Source organism: Vanellus vanellus, assembly GCF_965231255.1.
Source record: "Vanellus vanellus genome assembly, chromosome: 4".
Classification (NCBI taxonomy): Eukaryota; Metazoa; Chordata; class Aves; order Charadriiformes; family Charadriidae; genus Vanellus; species Vanellus vanellus.
In genome coordinates, this window is record NC_138909.1 from 28,405,028 (window position 1) to 28,422,577 (window position 17,550).

At 40.8% G+C, this 17,550-nt stretch overlaps 1 protein-coding gene across 1 annotated transcript in view; it reads right to left on the bottom strand.

Moving 5' to 3' along the window:
• Positions 1-1,178: 1,178 nt before the first annotated feature.
• The window catches only part of TET2 (tet methylcytosine dioxygenase 2), a 74,195-nt gene continuing 57,823 nt past the window's right edge, over positions 1,179-17,550 (bottom strand). Inside the window, exons 4-10 of the mRNA XM_082483155.1 lie at positions 16,349-16,442; positions 14,970-15,178; positions 14,019-14,169; positions 11,811-11,900; positions 9,083-9,220; positions 7,248-7,608; positions 1,179-5,975 (exon numbers count right to left, since the gene is read on the bottom strand). Of these exons, the coding sequence (XP_082339281.1) occupies positions 4,564-5,975; positions 7,248-7,608; positions 9,083-9,220; positions 11,811-11,900; positions 14,019-14,169; positions 14,970-15,178; positions 16,349-16,442 (2,455 nt within the window). The 3' untranslated portion in view covers positions 1,179-4,563. The remainder of the gene's footprint in view (positions 5,976-7,247; positions 7,609-9,082; positions 9,221-11,810; positions 11,901-14,018; positions 14,170-14,969; positions 15,179-16,348; positions 16,443-17,550) is intronic.

A 17,550-nucleotide genomic window follows, 5' to 3' on the forward strand; every position in this document is an offset into this window, starting at 1 on the left:
ATTTCTGTCTCTTCCCAGAGAAGAGAATATTTCAGGATTCAGTCCTGATACTCCTTGAAGTTAAAAGAAGGGAACGTGAAAACAAGCTTTCGTCGGGTGCCTGCAAGAATGCGTGTCCTGGTATTGATTCAGACACGCTTTCTTATTGCTTCCCTTTTCTCCAGATTACATGTGATTTAGATTATACATAAGGTTTTAGGCTTCTATAATTTTGGTTTTTCTTAATCGTAGAATCACTTAGGTTGGAAAAGACCTTTAAGATTACCGGGTCCAACCGTCAACCTAGCACTGCCGAGTCTATTGCTAAGCCCCGTCCCTAAGCACCACGTCTACCTCTCTTTTAAACACCCCCAGGGATGGTGACTCAACTGCTTCCCTGGGCAGCCCCTTCCAATGCTTGACAACACTTCTGGTGAAGAAAGTTTCCCTAATATCCAGTCTAAACCTCCCCTGACACAATAATACCATCTGTTGGAGCATCCCACCGTTTGAGAGTAATTTGAAATCAACTGAAAAATGCATAAACCAGTACAGATAAATACCCCAGACTCCCCCTTGTCCTGCCTCTGCCGCTGTGTATTTGCGGCTGTTACTCGAGCAGCGAGGAAATTCCAACAGTGAATACGCCGCATTCATCTGTGTCCACAAACGCCAGTAGGAAACCAGCAGCGATGCTCTACACCCTCTTCCTGCCCATAAAAATGCCTCCCTACTTCACTGTAAACACAGATTTTTACGGAGCAGTAGCCTGGGCTGGGTAGCTCGCGTCCCAGCCCCTTAGAGGCAAGAGTCAGAGCAGAACTAGGAATGAACGGGACATGCAGATCTCCTGATCTGCAGACCCCAGTGATGCATTTCGTTTGAGTGCTGGGGAAGATGGAGGCGGGCTAAACCTGCACGGCTGTGTGGGTCTGCTTCATTGAAAAGTTTGGGTTGTCCCGGTACATCAGTGGACGCATTCAGCTTCGAAGCTGCTGAAGTGTGCAGCTTCCTCCGTTTCTCGTAACGCGGTTTCAGATGTAAGTTCCCCAGGCTAGCGCTTCCCCCGGCCCTACAACCGCTGTCCTGCGGCTCTTGACCCAGGGCTGGTACTAGGGGCCACGTTTCACTGCGCTGGCTCTGTTGTTAGCTGGTAAGAATGACAGGGAAAGACAAGTTTCTGCAAGACAGACTTAGAGTGCATTAAATAAATATAAATTTTATTAAAAACACCCACATCTCAGCGTTATCAGGAATGATATAATAATAAACAGCTTTCAAATAACCTGCATTACATTACAATACTTACAGTATTTATAACCATCCTCGGATTCTTTTTATAGACATACCAAACATTTCATGAAAATGAATGAAACTAAAGTAAAAAAAAAAAAAAAAAAAAAGTAGAACATAAGCATAGAAAATGCACACAGAAGTTCATTACCTTAGTGTCAAACTGCTAAAGTTTCCTACACAAGTTAACCACTAGCTTTAGAAGTGAACTTTATACCACTGTGCGTCAATCAAGATGAAAAATTCATTCAAGTAAAGTTGACACCACTCAGAAGCATCTTCAAGTATGGCTATAGTCAACCTGATAATCCTATACAAGCAATTTTAGGTCTGCTTTGTCATTCGTTCCAACTGAGGCAGGGTTCTGTACACCAAAAATTACAGTTCGGGTATTTACAATACAAAACTGATTCACCAACTAAGCTTCCTGCTCCGGCTGCCAGCAGTTTGGCAAATGACGGTGCATGGCATATTAACCAAACATCTACTATGGATTACATGAATAATATAGGACTTAAGGAAAAAAAAAATATCACCGAAAGATGAAGATTTATAAGGATTTAATTAATCTGACATATAACCATCATTAATCTTTTTTTTTTTTTTTAAAAAAAGGCGAAACTTTTGTTTCATTGCAGTGGGTAAAGTCACAGACTGAGAATTAAAAAACAAAATTGCCATAATAAATATTTGACCATTAAACCCAAAGGCCTCCTTTGATTTACTCGAGTTAGGTTGTGATTCTGTTAGATAAAATTTCTTTTGACCAAACTTAATCTTACAGTATATTGCACAAGATATATCTGGGACATGGAGGTTTGCATGTTTAGGGAAGCCCTTGTACAGACTGTACCTTTTTATATTTTATTTTATTCATTACAGTATTCAAGAAGCCTTGTTTAGAGAGTGACTTGAACAACTCTAGCAAACAGTCACTTGCCAAACCCCTGCCTTACATTTTTCCCTTTAATCAGCTCAGTGCATTCTACTTTCTTGTCATTTATTTGTTTGAAACAGGCAAAACATTCTAAATCTCTTAAACACTTTCATTACAATAAAAAGAGCTAACGAATTTACAAAATTAGTTTTAGTTACATCAATACATGTACAAGAAAAAAATTAGAGAAGGGATTCAAAAGAAAAGCATTAAATCCCTGAAAAAAAAAAACAAAACAAAACAAAAAAACCCAAGAATAATATATTTAACCTACAACAGCTTTACATACACACAGGTGACACGTTGGCATAGGAGAACATGAGCTGAAATATCCCTGAATTTTTAGAACCAAAAAAAAAAAAAGTTGAAGTTCAAGTTATACTTGCTAAAATGTCAAGTATTGAGAGAGTTTTTTGTTTTGCTTTTTTTTGTTGTTTTTTTTTTTTTTTTTTTCAAAGGCTATTGGGGGGAAAAAGATGGTATACAATATATAAACTTTCACACTCAGTTCCATATCCTATTGCCAAACTAGTGTTGAGGTATATGACAAGTAGGAACATCACTCAAACCTTTTAATGTATTTTTTAGCTCACATTATGATATATTTGTAGCAGGCTGAGTAGCACCATGATGTGAATTCAGCTCAAAACCCAAATATATATAGATTTAATATTTTTACAGTACTAAAATACTAAAGCATTGCGTTAAAAAAAGTTTTGTTTACAATTTAATTTACTATACAACTCTCCTGCTTTTTTTTTTTAATAGAAATTAATGATTTAAAACCACCACAGCAAGCCAGCTGCCTATTTTTTTTTTTTTTTCTATTTCATCAACGGAATCACACAGAACTAACCCTGTTTCGTTCATCTTGTGTAGGCATCGGTCTGCTCGATCTTCCTGGAAAAGAGGACACTTGCACCGCGAAATGACTTACACCACAATGTACATAATTATCAACACAAAAGCAATCTGCCATTCAATATTTGAAGAGCATACAGATCTTTAAAAACAGCAGAAGCCCAAGCTAACTAGTTGTAGTCTGTCGCATGCTGCTAATTATTACCTGTGGTTAATATAAAATCCTTTCCTTAAAACTGTACATATTTGAGCAATGAACTTGTCATAATAATTGTAGAAAACAGTTTACAGTATAGCTGTGTGAGATGAGCACCAGAAAAACATGTGTTTTGTGTACTAAAGTATTCCCTTATATCCAGTAAGCCCCATTTTTGCCGTAACTGACTGTATTAAAAATGGATATGTAGCCCACTAGCAGATGCATGGCTAAAACAAAAGTATTTAAAAGCTTTTTTAGTTTAAAAAAATTATCTTTGCATTTTAAAATCAAAGTAAACGTTTTTTTTTCTCTTTTTTTTTTTTAATGTCTTAGTACCTTAGCATTGTTCAAGTCGCCAAGCTTAGGTAGACAAAGTGCTTTTGAAACACTATTTAAAAAAAAAATATCTCTCTCTCTATTTTATTGTCCTTTTCTAGGACTCGACTGGATGAGCAAAATCCAGAGGTCTTTGTAATTCCTGTATGTTAAAAAGTAAGCTTATTTTAACACCAGGTAAATTCAGTACATACATGAATGAAAAGGTCCTCCCTGTTGTTGAAGAACATTTGACTACATCATTGACATTTTGTTATAAAGGCATTAACTGTTTGACTGTTAAAATAAAGACACCATTCTCTTAGATAGCACCATGGTTTTAGAATATCCAAACAAATTCAGTGTTTTGCTGTCTATTCATTATGTTTTATACTTATCTACTTTGTTAAATAAAATCAAGAGACTAATAAGATTACAGTAAAAACTGCATGTTAAAAAGCCATAATTCCAGTATTTCAGTACATCATAGATTCAGCACCAGATGTTGTTATTTTAAGATTCCTGCAGTTGTAATACTACAGGATTGGTTTTTTTTAGGGTTTTTTTTTTTTTTTTTGCTCCTGTTGCATGACTATGCAAACTCGATGACGTTAAAAGTGGCCACAGATGTGCAAAACTGTAAGGAAAAAAAATATCTATTTGCAGATTATCTCTTTCAGTAATGGAGCCAGTGTTTTCAAATGTAAATTGTGAAACACTTTCATGTTTTGCTTTTGCTTTTGCATAGGATGCTTTGGTCTTGTTTCCTACGTGCCATCTGTGACCACTTAAAAATCAGTGGAAAATAAGTGCGCTCGTGAGATTACCTCTGTTTGCTGGTGTGCTGAGGCTTTTTCCACTGACGAGTTTTGTGAAAACACTGTTTTCTTCTTCACCCTTGCCTTCCCCAAAACCTAAAGAAGAACTACCCTACCGACAAGGTGTTTTTTCAAATGAGGTAACCAACAAAGGTGTGAAGTTAGATATATCGGTTGTAAGGCCCTGTAACCCGTGTAAAGGCATATGGAGATGTAGTTACTGTGGAGTCTGTGGTGACCGACAGTGTCCTTTGTGCAAGAGACTTGATGAAGCGCATGTACGTTGGCTCTGAGGGTTCGTGTGGCTCAGCAGGCTCCCGCTTCGCTTTTTTGCCGTAGGATTTCTGAGGCACGTAGTCTGGACCGTACTTTTCACATTCCTCCTCTTTCTCTCTTGCCTTCTCAGCCATCTTTGCCTCCCACAGAGCCAGACCGTGTTTCGGCTCATTCATACTCTTGTGCTGGTAAAAGACAAGGGATATTCTGGTGGGATGGTTCCTGTTGGGATTTTTTAAGGGAGTCGTTGCGTGGAGCTCACGTTTTGCGCACTCTATGAGAATTGACCCATGAGATGGAGCAACTGCCACTCCTCCGATTTCTGGATCCAGAAAGCTCTGCTCGCTATCTGACCAGACTTCATCGGGATCCTCTGCTTTTTCTGGATTCAGCACATCGGTTTTATCTAAACCACCCTGGGGAGTAGTCCTATCATGGTTTTGACCTGGAAGCATGTTCGACAAACCATTAACTGCGTGTGAAATAATTTCACTATCCTTATTTTGGAGATGCAGGGAATTAGGAGGACCACTAAACATACTTGGAGCAGAATGGTAGTCGTGTGCTAAATGTGGAAGGGGTTGCACGTGATGATGTTCACTGGTTTTACTCATGGAGGCATAATCCATGCTCGGATTACTCAAATTAGATTTTAACCTTGAAGCAACCTCCATAAAATGGCCGTCAGCCTCGTGGGTAGAGTAAGAGGAAAAAGACCCCGCGTGGTGTACACTTGGTCTAATGGTGCAATTACTGAAGGAGTCTACCTGCATATTTTGGTTTCCGTAATTCAAGTACTTGGGACCAAAACTCTGGTTATTCCCAAACCTATGCTGGTATAATGTTTGAATGGGTGGGAGACTTAGCTTAGACATATGGTCTTGGCTCTGGCAACTATACAAGTCCACGTGCTGATGCTGGGAAGAGTAGGAGCCCAAGTAAGAGGGGCAGTTGTCCATAGGCATGTTTCCATTGCATTGGTAGGGTGGATATTGGTTATTTTGACTTAGGGATCCTGAATAAGGGTTCATGGGACTGGAAGAATTCAAATAAGACCCTGCAGGCTGTGATGAGGTTGTGTAGAGGTTCATGGGATTGGACCCTCCGTAGGGATCTGAAGTGTATGAAGAGCTTGGATAAGCATTGGCTGGATTAGGCAACCTTACATAGAGATTTGCAGAACCTGAACCCGAGTAAGAGTTAATAGGATTTGACTGAGGGTTGTTAGGGAGAGTGCGCTGTGGATGTTGCTGCTGCTGCTGCTGTTGTGTGGCCGGTCCTGAAAGACGTAAAAGATCTGTAGATGTGAAAAGAAAAAAAAAAACAAACAAACAAACACACAACAAACAAGCTTTTTAAAAAAAAAAAATCCAACAAACACCACTTCTAGACTTTCATGATACATATCTATGAAATTTCTAAGAAAAGTATATCATATGATACATTAACAGAGGTTCCCTTTCTCATATCTCAAATACCACCCTTTAAGAAGCTGAATAGATACTAAGGCTACTCATCCTTTTTGGCACGTATCCAGTAAGATCAGATGCTAGTGGCAACGGGGAAAAAGAGGACAGTGCAATCTGTTCAGAGTCACATGCACAAAATCCAAGGAGTTGAATCATCAGTTAAGCAGCCCATGAAATGGAGCATCAAAGTGCTCCCAAACAGCCATGCACAAGGTGACCTTCTTTTCCCCAAGAATAAATAATTCTTCTCATTTATATTAATAGAACTGTCTCAGAAAAAGGTCCCCAGCTTTATGTAAAAAACCAACAGTGACATTCACTGATAGAACAGTTCAGTAACAAGTGAGATTAACCAAAGAAACAAGAGCAAAACCATCATTCATTAAAGGGAAATGGCTTCGTTTAATGGTTACAACCCTAGCTTGGGTCATGGGACAGCTCACTTCTATTCACAGGTATTTCGGTGACCTTCTGTGTGGCCCTGGATGTACTACTTTCTTCCTCTCTGAGAAAGTTGTTCTAACAGTAATATAGTCATGATGAACTCCTTTGCTCAGACTCTCAAAATACTGACGAAAACTGCCAGGGATTGTTAAGTGGGGTTTTAAAGTCTTACTGCACTATGGAAAAACCTGCTCTGCTTTTGGTCTTGAAGCAAAGTATACATAGTGGTGAAGAAGCGAGGCTTGAATCCCCTCAAATTAGGAGGTTCTCCGTAACAGTGACAGACAGTGAGTGACGTGTAGGTCATTCTTTCTTTGGCAGCAGCATCACAAGCTTCTTTTCATGGCTTCTAGCACTCTATTAGTCTTTTACAGGTACTTTACAATACACTGGATGGCAAGCAGAGTTTGCAAAAAGCACCAGATTTCTACAGGTGCTAACTATCCAACAGTAAAGGATTTCTTATACAATTTCCCGCTCCAATATTTATACATATACACTATTGGCATTTACTTTCAAGAATTCTCTCTCCCTTTTACTTTAAAATGTTCTTGGGCTGAGAACAATGGTTTTCTTGAGGCTCGTTATAAAGGGCCCTGATTTCTAGGAAGCTTACCCACTGTTGATAAAGATCCCGATCAGATTCACGTGTTTACCTGCTAGCTGCTTTGCATGACCTGCTGCCTCGGAGTTGCCTTGCTTGTTGCGTGCTGCAGCAGACTTCTCTCTCTCAGCTTTGCTAGACCCATTCTCCAGGGAGGAAAGCTTTTCAGCAGCTGCCTTCTTTGCTTCTAGCTTCCTTTGCCGACATGTCTTAACAGGCTCTGCTAACATCCTTACTTTTCGGCGAAAGGAGGTAAGGACCTGGATGCTGCCATTCCTCTTCTTCTCCTCCTGGCCTTCAGTGCTTCCGAACTCATCCACATCGGAGACTTTGTATAACGGGAGCACGTGGAGCTGCTCGTCTTCTGGTGTTTGGCCAATTTCACGATTGTCTTCTCTAGTTAGTGTGCAAACCTGTCGGAAAGGTGTGTTAGAGTAACTCTCTCAAACCAGTCTGAGAAGCAGAGATCTGAAATACCAGCCTGTGCATTTTACCTTGCCCTGCCGCTGTCGGCGTTGGCATCTGGCAAGCTATTTGCAAACTGTCAGGTTTTGTGCAATTTATGCATATCACAACAAGCCCACAATTTCATTTCTTCCATTGCTCTGTTGGACAGCGTTAATAGGAACAGAAGGTATCTATATCTATTTCTCGTACTCGTGCTGAAACGAACAGTATAGTTAGGGATCATCCTAACATGAAATAAACCGTGTGATCCATTGTACTGTGGCCAGAGAGCTAAAACAGTGGAACCTGGAACTTTGTACTCACCTGAAGATTTTTTCACTATAACATATTAGCTAGCTACCTATCAGAAATAGTGTGTAACATAACATACTGCCATTGTATTTCACACCCCCTTACAATGGCAACTTCCAGGACTCTGCAAAGGAGCAAGTCACCGTAATGTTCATAATAAGATTTAAGGAAGTCACTGTTGTGTCATGCAGCATGCTCATTGTGTTAGCTCCAGCTAAAACAGGTGTTGGGAGGATCTCAGGGGAAAAAGATGCTGATACAGACATATTCTGTAGCAAAATCATTGCATCAGCCAGTTTTAGGAAGAAAGCTCGGCTAGAAATACATATTGTATTGGTGGCGGGTGACTTGTCAATGAAGTCGGACCCTGGCAACAGGAAAAATTTAGTTGGTAATAAAAAAGAGATTCCCTTTGGTCGTAATAAGAGCTGCACTGTGAATCTAGGGAGTTGCTTCAAATTACAACCAGGATGATTATTCAAAACTGAAGATTATTCTTCTCACAATTTACCCGAACTGTATTGTCACAGAGATAGTAGGCGGGGAACAGAAATAATCCAATACGCTTTGAAAACCAGCTGGCTTGTCTGGTATCTTCTACAGAACCGCTGCTGTACATGCTAGAGATAAGAACTGAAGAGAGGAAAGGGTGCGTGTACAATACAAAGGATGGCAAGGCTTGCAGGCTTTCTACTCATCCCAAGCAGGAATGAAATCTACAACGTCCAAAAGTCTCCTGGAAAGAAGTTATTTGCTTCCATTTTTATTTTATGAGAAGATATAATCCAGAGTTGTTAGAAAAAAAGTGTTTCAAGAGGACAAATATAAACCATTTTGTGCCAGGGACACTAAAATGAGTATTTCAGTCCTGCTGGGACCTTCTTTCCATTGTCTCCATGGTTTCTCTTTTACCAGTTCTATATTAAACCTTTCTTTAATACACCTTAAGTCTCATTCCTTTGAATGAAAAGTTGGGTAGGGGATAATAAGTCAGCTCAGTTACTGCTTAATGTTTCTTTTTTTAGCAATCTGCGCTGTGCAAGTATAAATTTAAACAGACTGGAGATAATGAATTAAACGCATGAAATTAGTGCTGGAGTAAGGAGGCTATGTGCATCACAGACTTACCAGTGTACTCCCGTTCTGCATATTGTGCAAGTCTCTGTGAGCATGAGCGCAAAAATCCAGGCAGGCAGTGACCCCTGAGAATGGGCGACCTTCTTTTAAACCCAGACGACACTCAGGAGCTCTGTGTTCATACTCGATCTGGAAAAAGATGACAGGTATCGCTGCAACCCAGCTGGGTGCTCCAGTACACAGAATAAGCACCGAATGTTCCGCTGTGAAAACACGCGAGTTTCCTAACATCTTGGAGATGGCAACATACAGATCTTGAAGACAAATAAAATCAGGCAATTTGATAGCAATTTCGTATCCATACTTCATTCCTTGCTGTTTTCTGCCCCGTTACCTTCTGTCTCTGGCGCGATTGTGAAATTGGCCAATAATACTTTTCCTTGTGTATTACTTTTGATTCTCTGCCAGTGGCTGGTGTTTTTACATGACAAATGCAGCCTATGGTTTCAGTGTCTGGCACTGTAAGAGTGATATCTTTGTGTAGACTGGAAATATACCAAGCTATTAAAGGAAAATGGCTTTAGAAAACTGACTTCAGAATGACTTCATGAAAAATAATAATTTGCTTTTTGATTTGTAATATTTTGGCGCGCTAGACTTACATTTCATTAGCTTAAGTATGACTCCAACCCCTGACCAAGAAGAGAGATAATTCAGTCAAGACAGTACTTTCTACCCGCGCACCCATTACTAAGGACCTTTACAAAGAGTTGTTAATGCAACAATAAACCTTACACAAAAAGAAAAGATTTTGTAATGGAAGATTAAGCCTTAGACAAATGACAGTTTCATATTTTAGAAAATTAAAAATTGAAACCATGTTTGTAAAATGCTTTGCTGAAATTCCTGAACCTTTCAAGTGAATGCAAAAATATCTACACTTAGTGGAACTTAATGGATCCCATTTTAAGTTAAGGTGAAATTAGAAGTTCTGCCAAGTCTTGATCCAAGATCACTAAAAGATGTCTAGTTTGCTCACAGACCTTTATTTTTAAAATTTGGAATATTTACTTCCCTGGAATCTGAAAATAAAAGCAGAACAAAACTTGAAATGTGTCAACTTCTTTGGAATTAAACGAGAGTGGTCTGAAACGTTAGCCAAACTATAATTGTCTGATTAAAGTATACTGGTGCAACTGTTCTCTGAGATGTTCTGTTGGGTCGGGTTGGAAAAACAGACCCTTTCCAATTCTAGATTTTAATCCAGTAGCAATCCAGCCTTGGGTTAGAATAAATCTGGGAATCTGCAATGTCTTTTCGGGATTCAAACGGGGATTGATTTTAGTTTTTTTTTTTTTGTTGTTGTTTTAGAACCTTTTACAGTACCATACAAATTAGGCCTCAGTCATCTCTCTTTAAAGCCACTGACAGTAGCTTGATCAGGGTTTCCCCACAAATACAAGGTCTGCATGAAACTCCTGAAGTAGGCCAAGCTGCACATACTCCTTATTACACAAGGTAAAAACTGAAACTTGTAAAAGCACGTTTTTTCAACAAGTGTCAGGCAGGACCACGGCTCACACGGAGAAAAGTTCTTTAGCAAATTTTTGTGGGGAAAAGAAAGGCAGCCCAAGCAAAGAACCACTTTATTGTTCACCACCCACTCATTTTTTCTTCTTCCTCTTCCTTTCCTTTCTTGCAGAATGTCTCTCAGATATTTGGACAGACAACCACAGCTAGTGGGCACACGGCCACAGTTTCCTGCATAATGAGTCTCCAAACGTTATCTGATCAGGTAAGTGAAAGTGGGTAAGTCCGCTTACCCTGTCTAGTTGCTACTAAATATGGAGGAGTGAGTTTTCTGGCAAATAAAAATGGACGGTTTTGTGTTAGTTTACTGTTTCCGTTAGAGTTGAAAGTCTGTCTTGTGCTGGTTGCTACAGCATAACGCTGTCAACAGGAAAAAAAGATGTCATAGTTTGGAGTGATGCTGATAGTTTGGAGACTGTAAGTTCTGTGAATGTTTGTAATGGTACTGAACCTGAGCAATGAACATGGAGGCCAACAGTTATGCGTTTTCAAGGGGTACTTTGTCAAATTTTGATGCATCTGAAAGACTTTTAGTAAAGGAATGCAGGGGAGAGAGCGCTGCACTGGGAACCTCATTAAAGCTTTGAATGTGCTGGTATCTGTGAATGCTGCTTCACAGAAAATACGTGTGCACGATCCCCTCATGCAAGAAGGCTGGTGCAGGCACTTGGGTGCATATGTAGGGCTGAGTGTGTCCAAATATGAAACTTCGCTTTAAAAGCATGTTTGCAATGGCTATTTTGGTGGAAACTGAATTCATCTGCCACTTGAGAGAGCAGAACTGAAACTGTGGCTTCAGGACTCGAGTGCAATATTATACTCTGCCTTCTGGCACTGTTGCCAGTCTCACACCATCTTCATGGCTGTTTTGCTAGTTTGGCTGGTGAATCAGGCTAAATCCAGAAAATTTTGTTGTAAAGCTGAAGAGTTCTGCTCAAGTGTGAAGTAATTTTATTGTGTGGATGTAGGTGAAAAGATTAGTTCTGTTTAGTGGACCAAATTCTGCTAGTTTTACTTTTGAAAGCCTTTGAAGTGGAATCGTTCGTTTCCATTTGTCTTTATCCCGATGTCAAAGGAATGCTGGCATAAAATGTACATAATGGTTTGGCACAAGGTTGAAGCATTGGGAAGTGTGGTAGAAATCAGGTTATTTGCATGACTGCTCTAAATCCTTTTTCCCCCAGCATACCTGGTTGTTATATGCATCAGGTGCAAGCTTCTTATAGGTGGGTGCCATCAGGGTTGACAGATTCTGCAAATTGGATTCTAGTTTTTCTTCCTGTTAGGAGATGCAATAGAGTTCAATGACATTTTCATACTGTACATATGGGATCTAAGAAGATAAGGTCTTTACACAATTCTGTTTACACTGATAGTTGTGTATAGGCCTAGACCATTATCATTCTTGTTTAGACAATAACTGTTGTGAATCTCCTTTCAATTTTATTGTTTCACAATCGCTCATTGAAGTAATGAAGTAGTAAAGTAGTGTGAACCTTGCAAGAGGACATCACGTACTATAAGCCTACTTTGGTTTACATTAAGAAGAATCACATTCTTCAACGTGGAGATGTTTTAGATCCAAGCATGATGAGCCTCATTATTTTTCCTATTGGAGTTTTGGGAAAATAATACTCTTCAGAATGCTTGAGAGAAATAGTATCAGAATGGTCCATCAAGTAAATCTGGCTAATTTGAGGGCTTTGAACATTACAATGACAGCACTTCAGCACACTGAAATATCTTTTCATGCAGCAATTTAAAAATATTTAAATACTTCAGACTTCAAAAAGTTCCCAATTCTTAAGCAATGAAGAATTGTGAACATGTCTAGTAGTTGGTGATACGGAGGTAGGAATGACCACACTTCTTTTTTTTTCTCTGAGGAGAGGTACACACTCTCAAAATGAAGGGCTCTTTAAAAATGAAGTACTCTAATAACATACTCCAAAGTTGTTCCCCATCCTCTCAGGATGAGAATCCCAAATTCAAAACCTTGCTTATATGATGCCCTTATTTTGAATTTCAAGTGCATAAAGAACAGTGGCATACTGGAGTGGTATACTTGTTTTTAGGAGTTTGTATATTTTAGGAATGTGTGAAGAGCTGTGAAAAACCTATGGGTTTCAGAACCCAAAAATATCCTGCTGTGACCTTGTGGCTGCTGCCAGAACTCGAAGCTTTTGTATGGCCCATAGGTTACCATTTGTAAGTGTTACTTCTAGTTTTTATTGGTGAGGATCCTATTTATTTTGTCTATAAATTGTGTCTATGCTGAGACGCAGACCCTGGTCTGGTCTTTGGCTGCCCCCGACTTTGGGAACAAGACTGGAGGGTAAAACCATCTTCCCTGCCCAGCTCTGGCTTCCATGGGAAGTAAATCCAGGAATGCAAGTTGGAATAGTGCCCTGGTGGGCTCTGGCCAGGTATCCAGCTTAGAAAATTTAGGGGGTTTAGGATTGCAGGCTATCACAAAGGCGGCTTTGTGCCACAGCATGATTGAAGGAGAGCTATTCTGTAATTCTTGGGGCTGTAGAGAAACAGTGGGGATGAAAAAATCTGTTAATTATAATGATATTCTAAGCAGCATGCTATTCTCAGCACAGGCCATAGGATGCAGAAGTACCTGGCGCTCTGATCATGTGAAAGAAATGCTTGGATTTGAGTAAGACACTGGAATACAGTGAAAGCTGTGGACCTACGTGTCAGTACGTAAGCAAGGGACTAAATTTGCACGTGCTTGCCAAAAAACAGACTGGGCCATTGGAGCCTCCCAGACACATGACTAGCCAGAGGTGTCCAGGAGTCATTGCAGTCATAACTTCAAAGGTATCTTGTGCCCAGGCTAAGGTCAATGTTTTTTTTTTTTATTACTCTGACTCGTTTTAAACAGTTGCCAGTTTGCTGTAACACAGAGCCCAGTCTGGAAACATTCAGTGGGGCAGGACTGTGTGTAGAATGAGTCTTCCTATCCTCTTCTTCCTATTGTCATCTCAGAGTTTCATCATGTTTGTCTCCATGCAGTCTGTTCTGGTTCCCAGTTGCACTGTTATGTGCCTTCAGTTGGTAAACCTTCCGCTCCGCCACTGGGGAATGCCCGATTGCAGGCCGAATACAGCCACAATTATTCAGGCCGTGCCCTCTCCTCTAATTGTGAAAGCTGGCAAACGTGGTTTGAAGTCTCAGTGCTTTTACCAGCTGTCAGAATTTGGACAGTTAATTCAGCTGGCTCAGCGACTGGAATCAATCAGTTTTGATTGGCAGTTACTTAATTACCCTACATGTATGCCATCCAGGCGGGGCTCTGGCCCCTGGTCTCCTGTACAGTATATCTATTTGAAGAGTGACAGAAAACATTTCCTAGCAAATGAGGCTCATTTTAGAAATGAACACCAACCTCTTTTGGGTCATCCCCCATCAGCTTAAACTTTCTTGGAATCTTGCTTCTGGCAAACTTACAACCATTGTAGTACATGCTCCAGGAGCAACCAAAGGAAAATGAAGCACCACAAGTTTCAGGGTCCAGCCCTTGACATGCGCAAGTCCGTCTGAAAAACAAGAGAATATGGCTGTTAGCAGCAGGCGGATCAGCCCAGGGCACTCCTGCAGTGGGCATCAGCGTTCTGGGGAATCACTGGTCTTGGATTGGCTTCCATCAGTAAATAATGAAGAAATGAAAGAGGGAGGCATACACATTGTAACAGAAGAATTTATCAGAGTGAATAGTTTTATGGTTGCAAAGCAAGGATTACAGGGTTTCTGCGCTTCTGTGAGAAACCTGGCTTTGCTCAAAAGAGGGTATGTTTGTGTGGTGCCTCGTTAGGTAGTGATATTCATGGTACCTGAAAGGGGTGTACACTGACAGCACTGCAAGAATGTGAGAGCCTCTGACAGGGGCTAAGCAATAATTCCCGAAATATGACTCTACCCATGAAGCCAAAGTAACATACAGTCATAGCTATGTTAATTCTGCTCTAAATGTTCTTTGCTCTCAGAAAGACATGGGAAAATGATATAGTGCAATTTCTTTAGATTCAGGCTAGCTTCTGTAGGCTTACAGTATGATGTACTGCATCTAGTTTTTATTTCAGTGTTGGGGTATCTGCTGTCCTGGGCCCTGCTGAGATCTCTTCCTTTAAATATACTGAGATGCTTCACAACTCTAAGAAGATGTTTTCCCTGATTTATCACAGTGTTTTACTTTGCTCTTCTCACAAGGTTTGTGGGCTTTCAAACTGCCTTAAATAGTTGGAAAGGTCACGAGTATTTTAGCGTATTAGCACGAGCAGAGGTGCGAGGCTGAAGGTGGGGTTGCAAGTTTGGTGAGCATACCCGTTGTTCAACTTACTCTTCGTTCAGGGCGCACCGCCGGTTCGTGAGCGTGCCATACTTCCTCAGGGTGTCAGTGAGTTCGGAGTAGAGCTTGTCAGCCAGGCTTGTTGGGATTCCCTCCCAGACCAGGATGAGAATCACAATCACGGCCGTCTCACACGTGTGGCCCGCTCGCTCGCGCACCAAGCAGAGTAGCTTTTCCTCCTGACTGCTTCTGCGGACTACCTGCATGCACAGCAACACACACCCCCACAGCCCCAACACAAACAATGCGTTTCTTAATGTTAAGAGCAAGAGAATAGGAAACCTCAGCGTTACTGTGTGTGTGTGGAGGTTAGTTCTACTTCTGTCTTCCTCTTTGTTTCTGGCAAGTCGGTCCATTTTTCTCATTAGTGATAAGGGCTGGGGCTACCTGTTCTGTTCAATGAAGCTAACTCTAAAGGCTACGCTTGACTGATAACATGGAAAGCCATGGTGGTGGAAACCAGCTTTGTAAAGGTACTCCCCGTGCTCTGATACAGCAGGAATATTCTCCCGAATCTGCGCTATGGTACAAGTGGTCCAGTTTGATTAGTGGGCAAAAGGAACTGAGCAGTGAGATGCCTCCCCGCACAGAGCTGGACGGTGGACAGTTGTGCCCAGGGCAGGAGCCATGCAGAGAAAGGGAGACAGCTAAGCAGGGGACTAAATGACTGGGCATGGGAGCTCTCTCCTTTTCCCTCCCAAACTTAAGCAGCTAAACTTGTAATCAGCCTCTCACTTTTGTGACCTGCCCTTACTACATACAAACATTACAGTGCTGAGAGGAAAGCAGATGCTGTTCAAATAAAAGAGTGTTCCTGCTTCTCAGTGCCTGTGCTACTGTGGGTATTTCTGGAAAAAAAAAAAAAAGGTGCAGTCTGGCATGCCTAAAGACTATAATCATGTATCAGTTTTTCCTCATCCTGTCTTTCCCCAGCCTACCCAAACCACTCAGTAATTTGTGCCAAAGTCCGACAGTGTTTGCTAAGAGGGTGTCCTAATGCCTCTCTGGAACTGGGAGTGCATTTTAAAAACATCACTGTGGTGCACTTACTGGACTTATTTGTAAGCTAAAATTAACCAGCAATGAGAATGTCTGGTGTTGTGAATCTTAAATCTAAGCGAAACTGCCTTCCTTCTCAGGTTTTCCTACCTTTAAGCCAAATTTTATTCTTCTTGTTCTCCATGCAACAAGTAAATGGGAGTGTGAGAGACAGGGGTGGGAGTAGGCTACGGGCATCGTGCGGTACTGCTGCTGTTGAGCTACTTTAAGTTTCACAGTGTCAGCTAACAGAGGAACATGTCACTGCTGTCTGCTTACATGAGCCATTGTACCGAACTAGATTAGTCTTAACATTCGTGTACATCACTTACCCATTTAGCAATTGGACATCCTTGAGAACTTTTGCCTTCTTTCCCAGTGTAGACAACCCTCTCAATCCTTATAGCTTTACCCTTCTGTCCAAATCTTAAACAAACAGAAATATGTACAATAAGCAGATTCATTTGGTTCTGCACAAACACGGAAAAGATGGAGCACATTTGCCAGTCTTATCTTAAAAAATAAACACTATGAATTACAGGGAGGGATGTGCAATGCAATGCAGTTTATCTTGCCGATTTTATTATAGTGGTGGACTGATATGTTGAGAGGCAAATGTCTTTAATACATCACAGATGAGTAAAAATTATCCATATCACATTAATATTCCCAAACCTTTTAACTGTTTCTGTAGAGAATTTGTTATAGATGACATTTGGAAAAGTGGACTCAAAGTGTCTCTATTTTGGGGAGGAATTTTACATTTTAATTTCTGGGTTAAACTTACTGGGTTAAAGTTATTACTCTGGAATGTATATAATCAGTTGTCATGGCACAGCTGGCATGCAGTAGTCACTTTATTAATTTTTGGTGCTTGTTTCTGGCTTAAGTACAGTATGAATTGGTTAAGTCATGATTAATTTGCATCATATCTATTTACTTTATCATCCAGTCAGAAATTGTTACTTATTTACTTCTGCCTGACTTCTATACTGAATTAGGATCACGAGATGCCCTCAAATGATGCAGTTTGTGTGTGTCTTTTTGCAACCGAGGCGGGCAAGCTCAGCTCTTGCTGAAACATTTAATCAAGGTGATTATGCTGTCAAGGCAGAATCTAGCCCCACACGCAAGTAGTGCCGTTACACAGAGCAAATGGGATCCACTTCCCACGTCCTCTGATGGACCAGGTGGAAACATGCGGCAAATGCTAAGTGAAGCAAATCTTGAATCAATAAAAAGCATCAGACCTGTTAAGGTCACGCGTTTCCAGGCATGTTCTCTGGCCAGGGCTCTGCCCGGGCTGCTGCAGCTGGGGGGTGCCCACCTGCTGAGCTCTAAAGCACATCAGGTTGCAGGCGAGTTAGAAACCTCAGTGTCTGCAACGTTACAGATCCAGCTACCATGTTGATTCAGCTGCATTTTGGGGACTGGGCAAATTGTACTTCCGTCACCATTTCTCGAATTTCTGTCTCTCTCACTGGCGTTACCTTTTTTTTTGTTGTTGTTGTTGTTGTAAATACCCAAGTGTAGG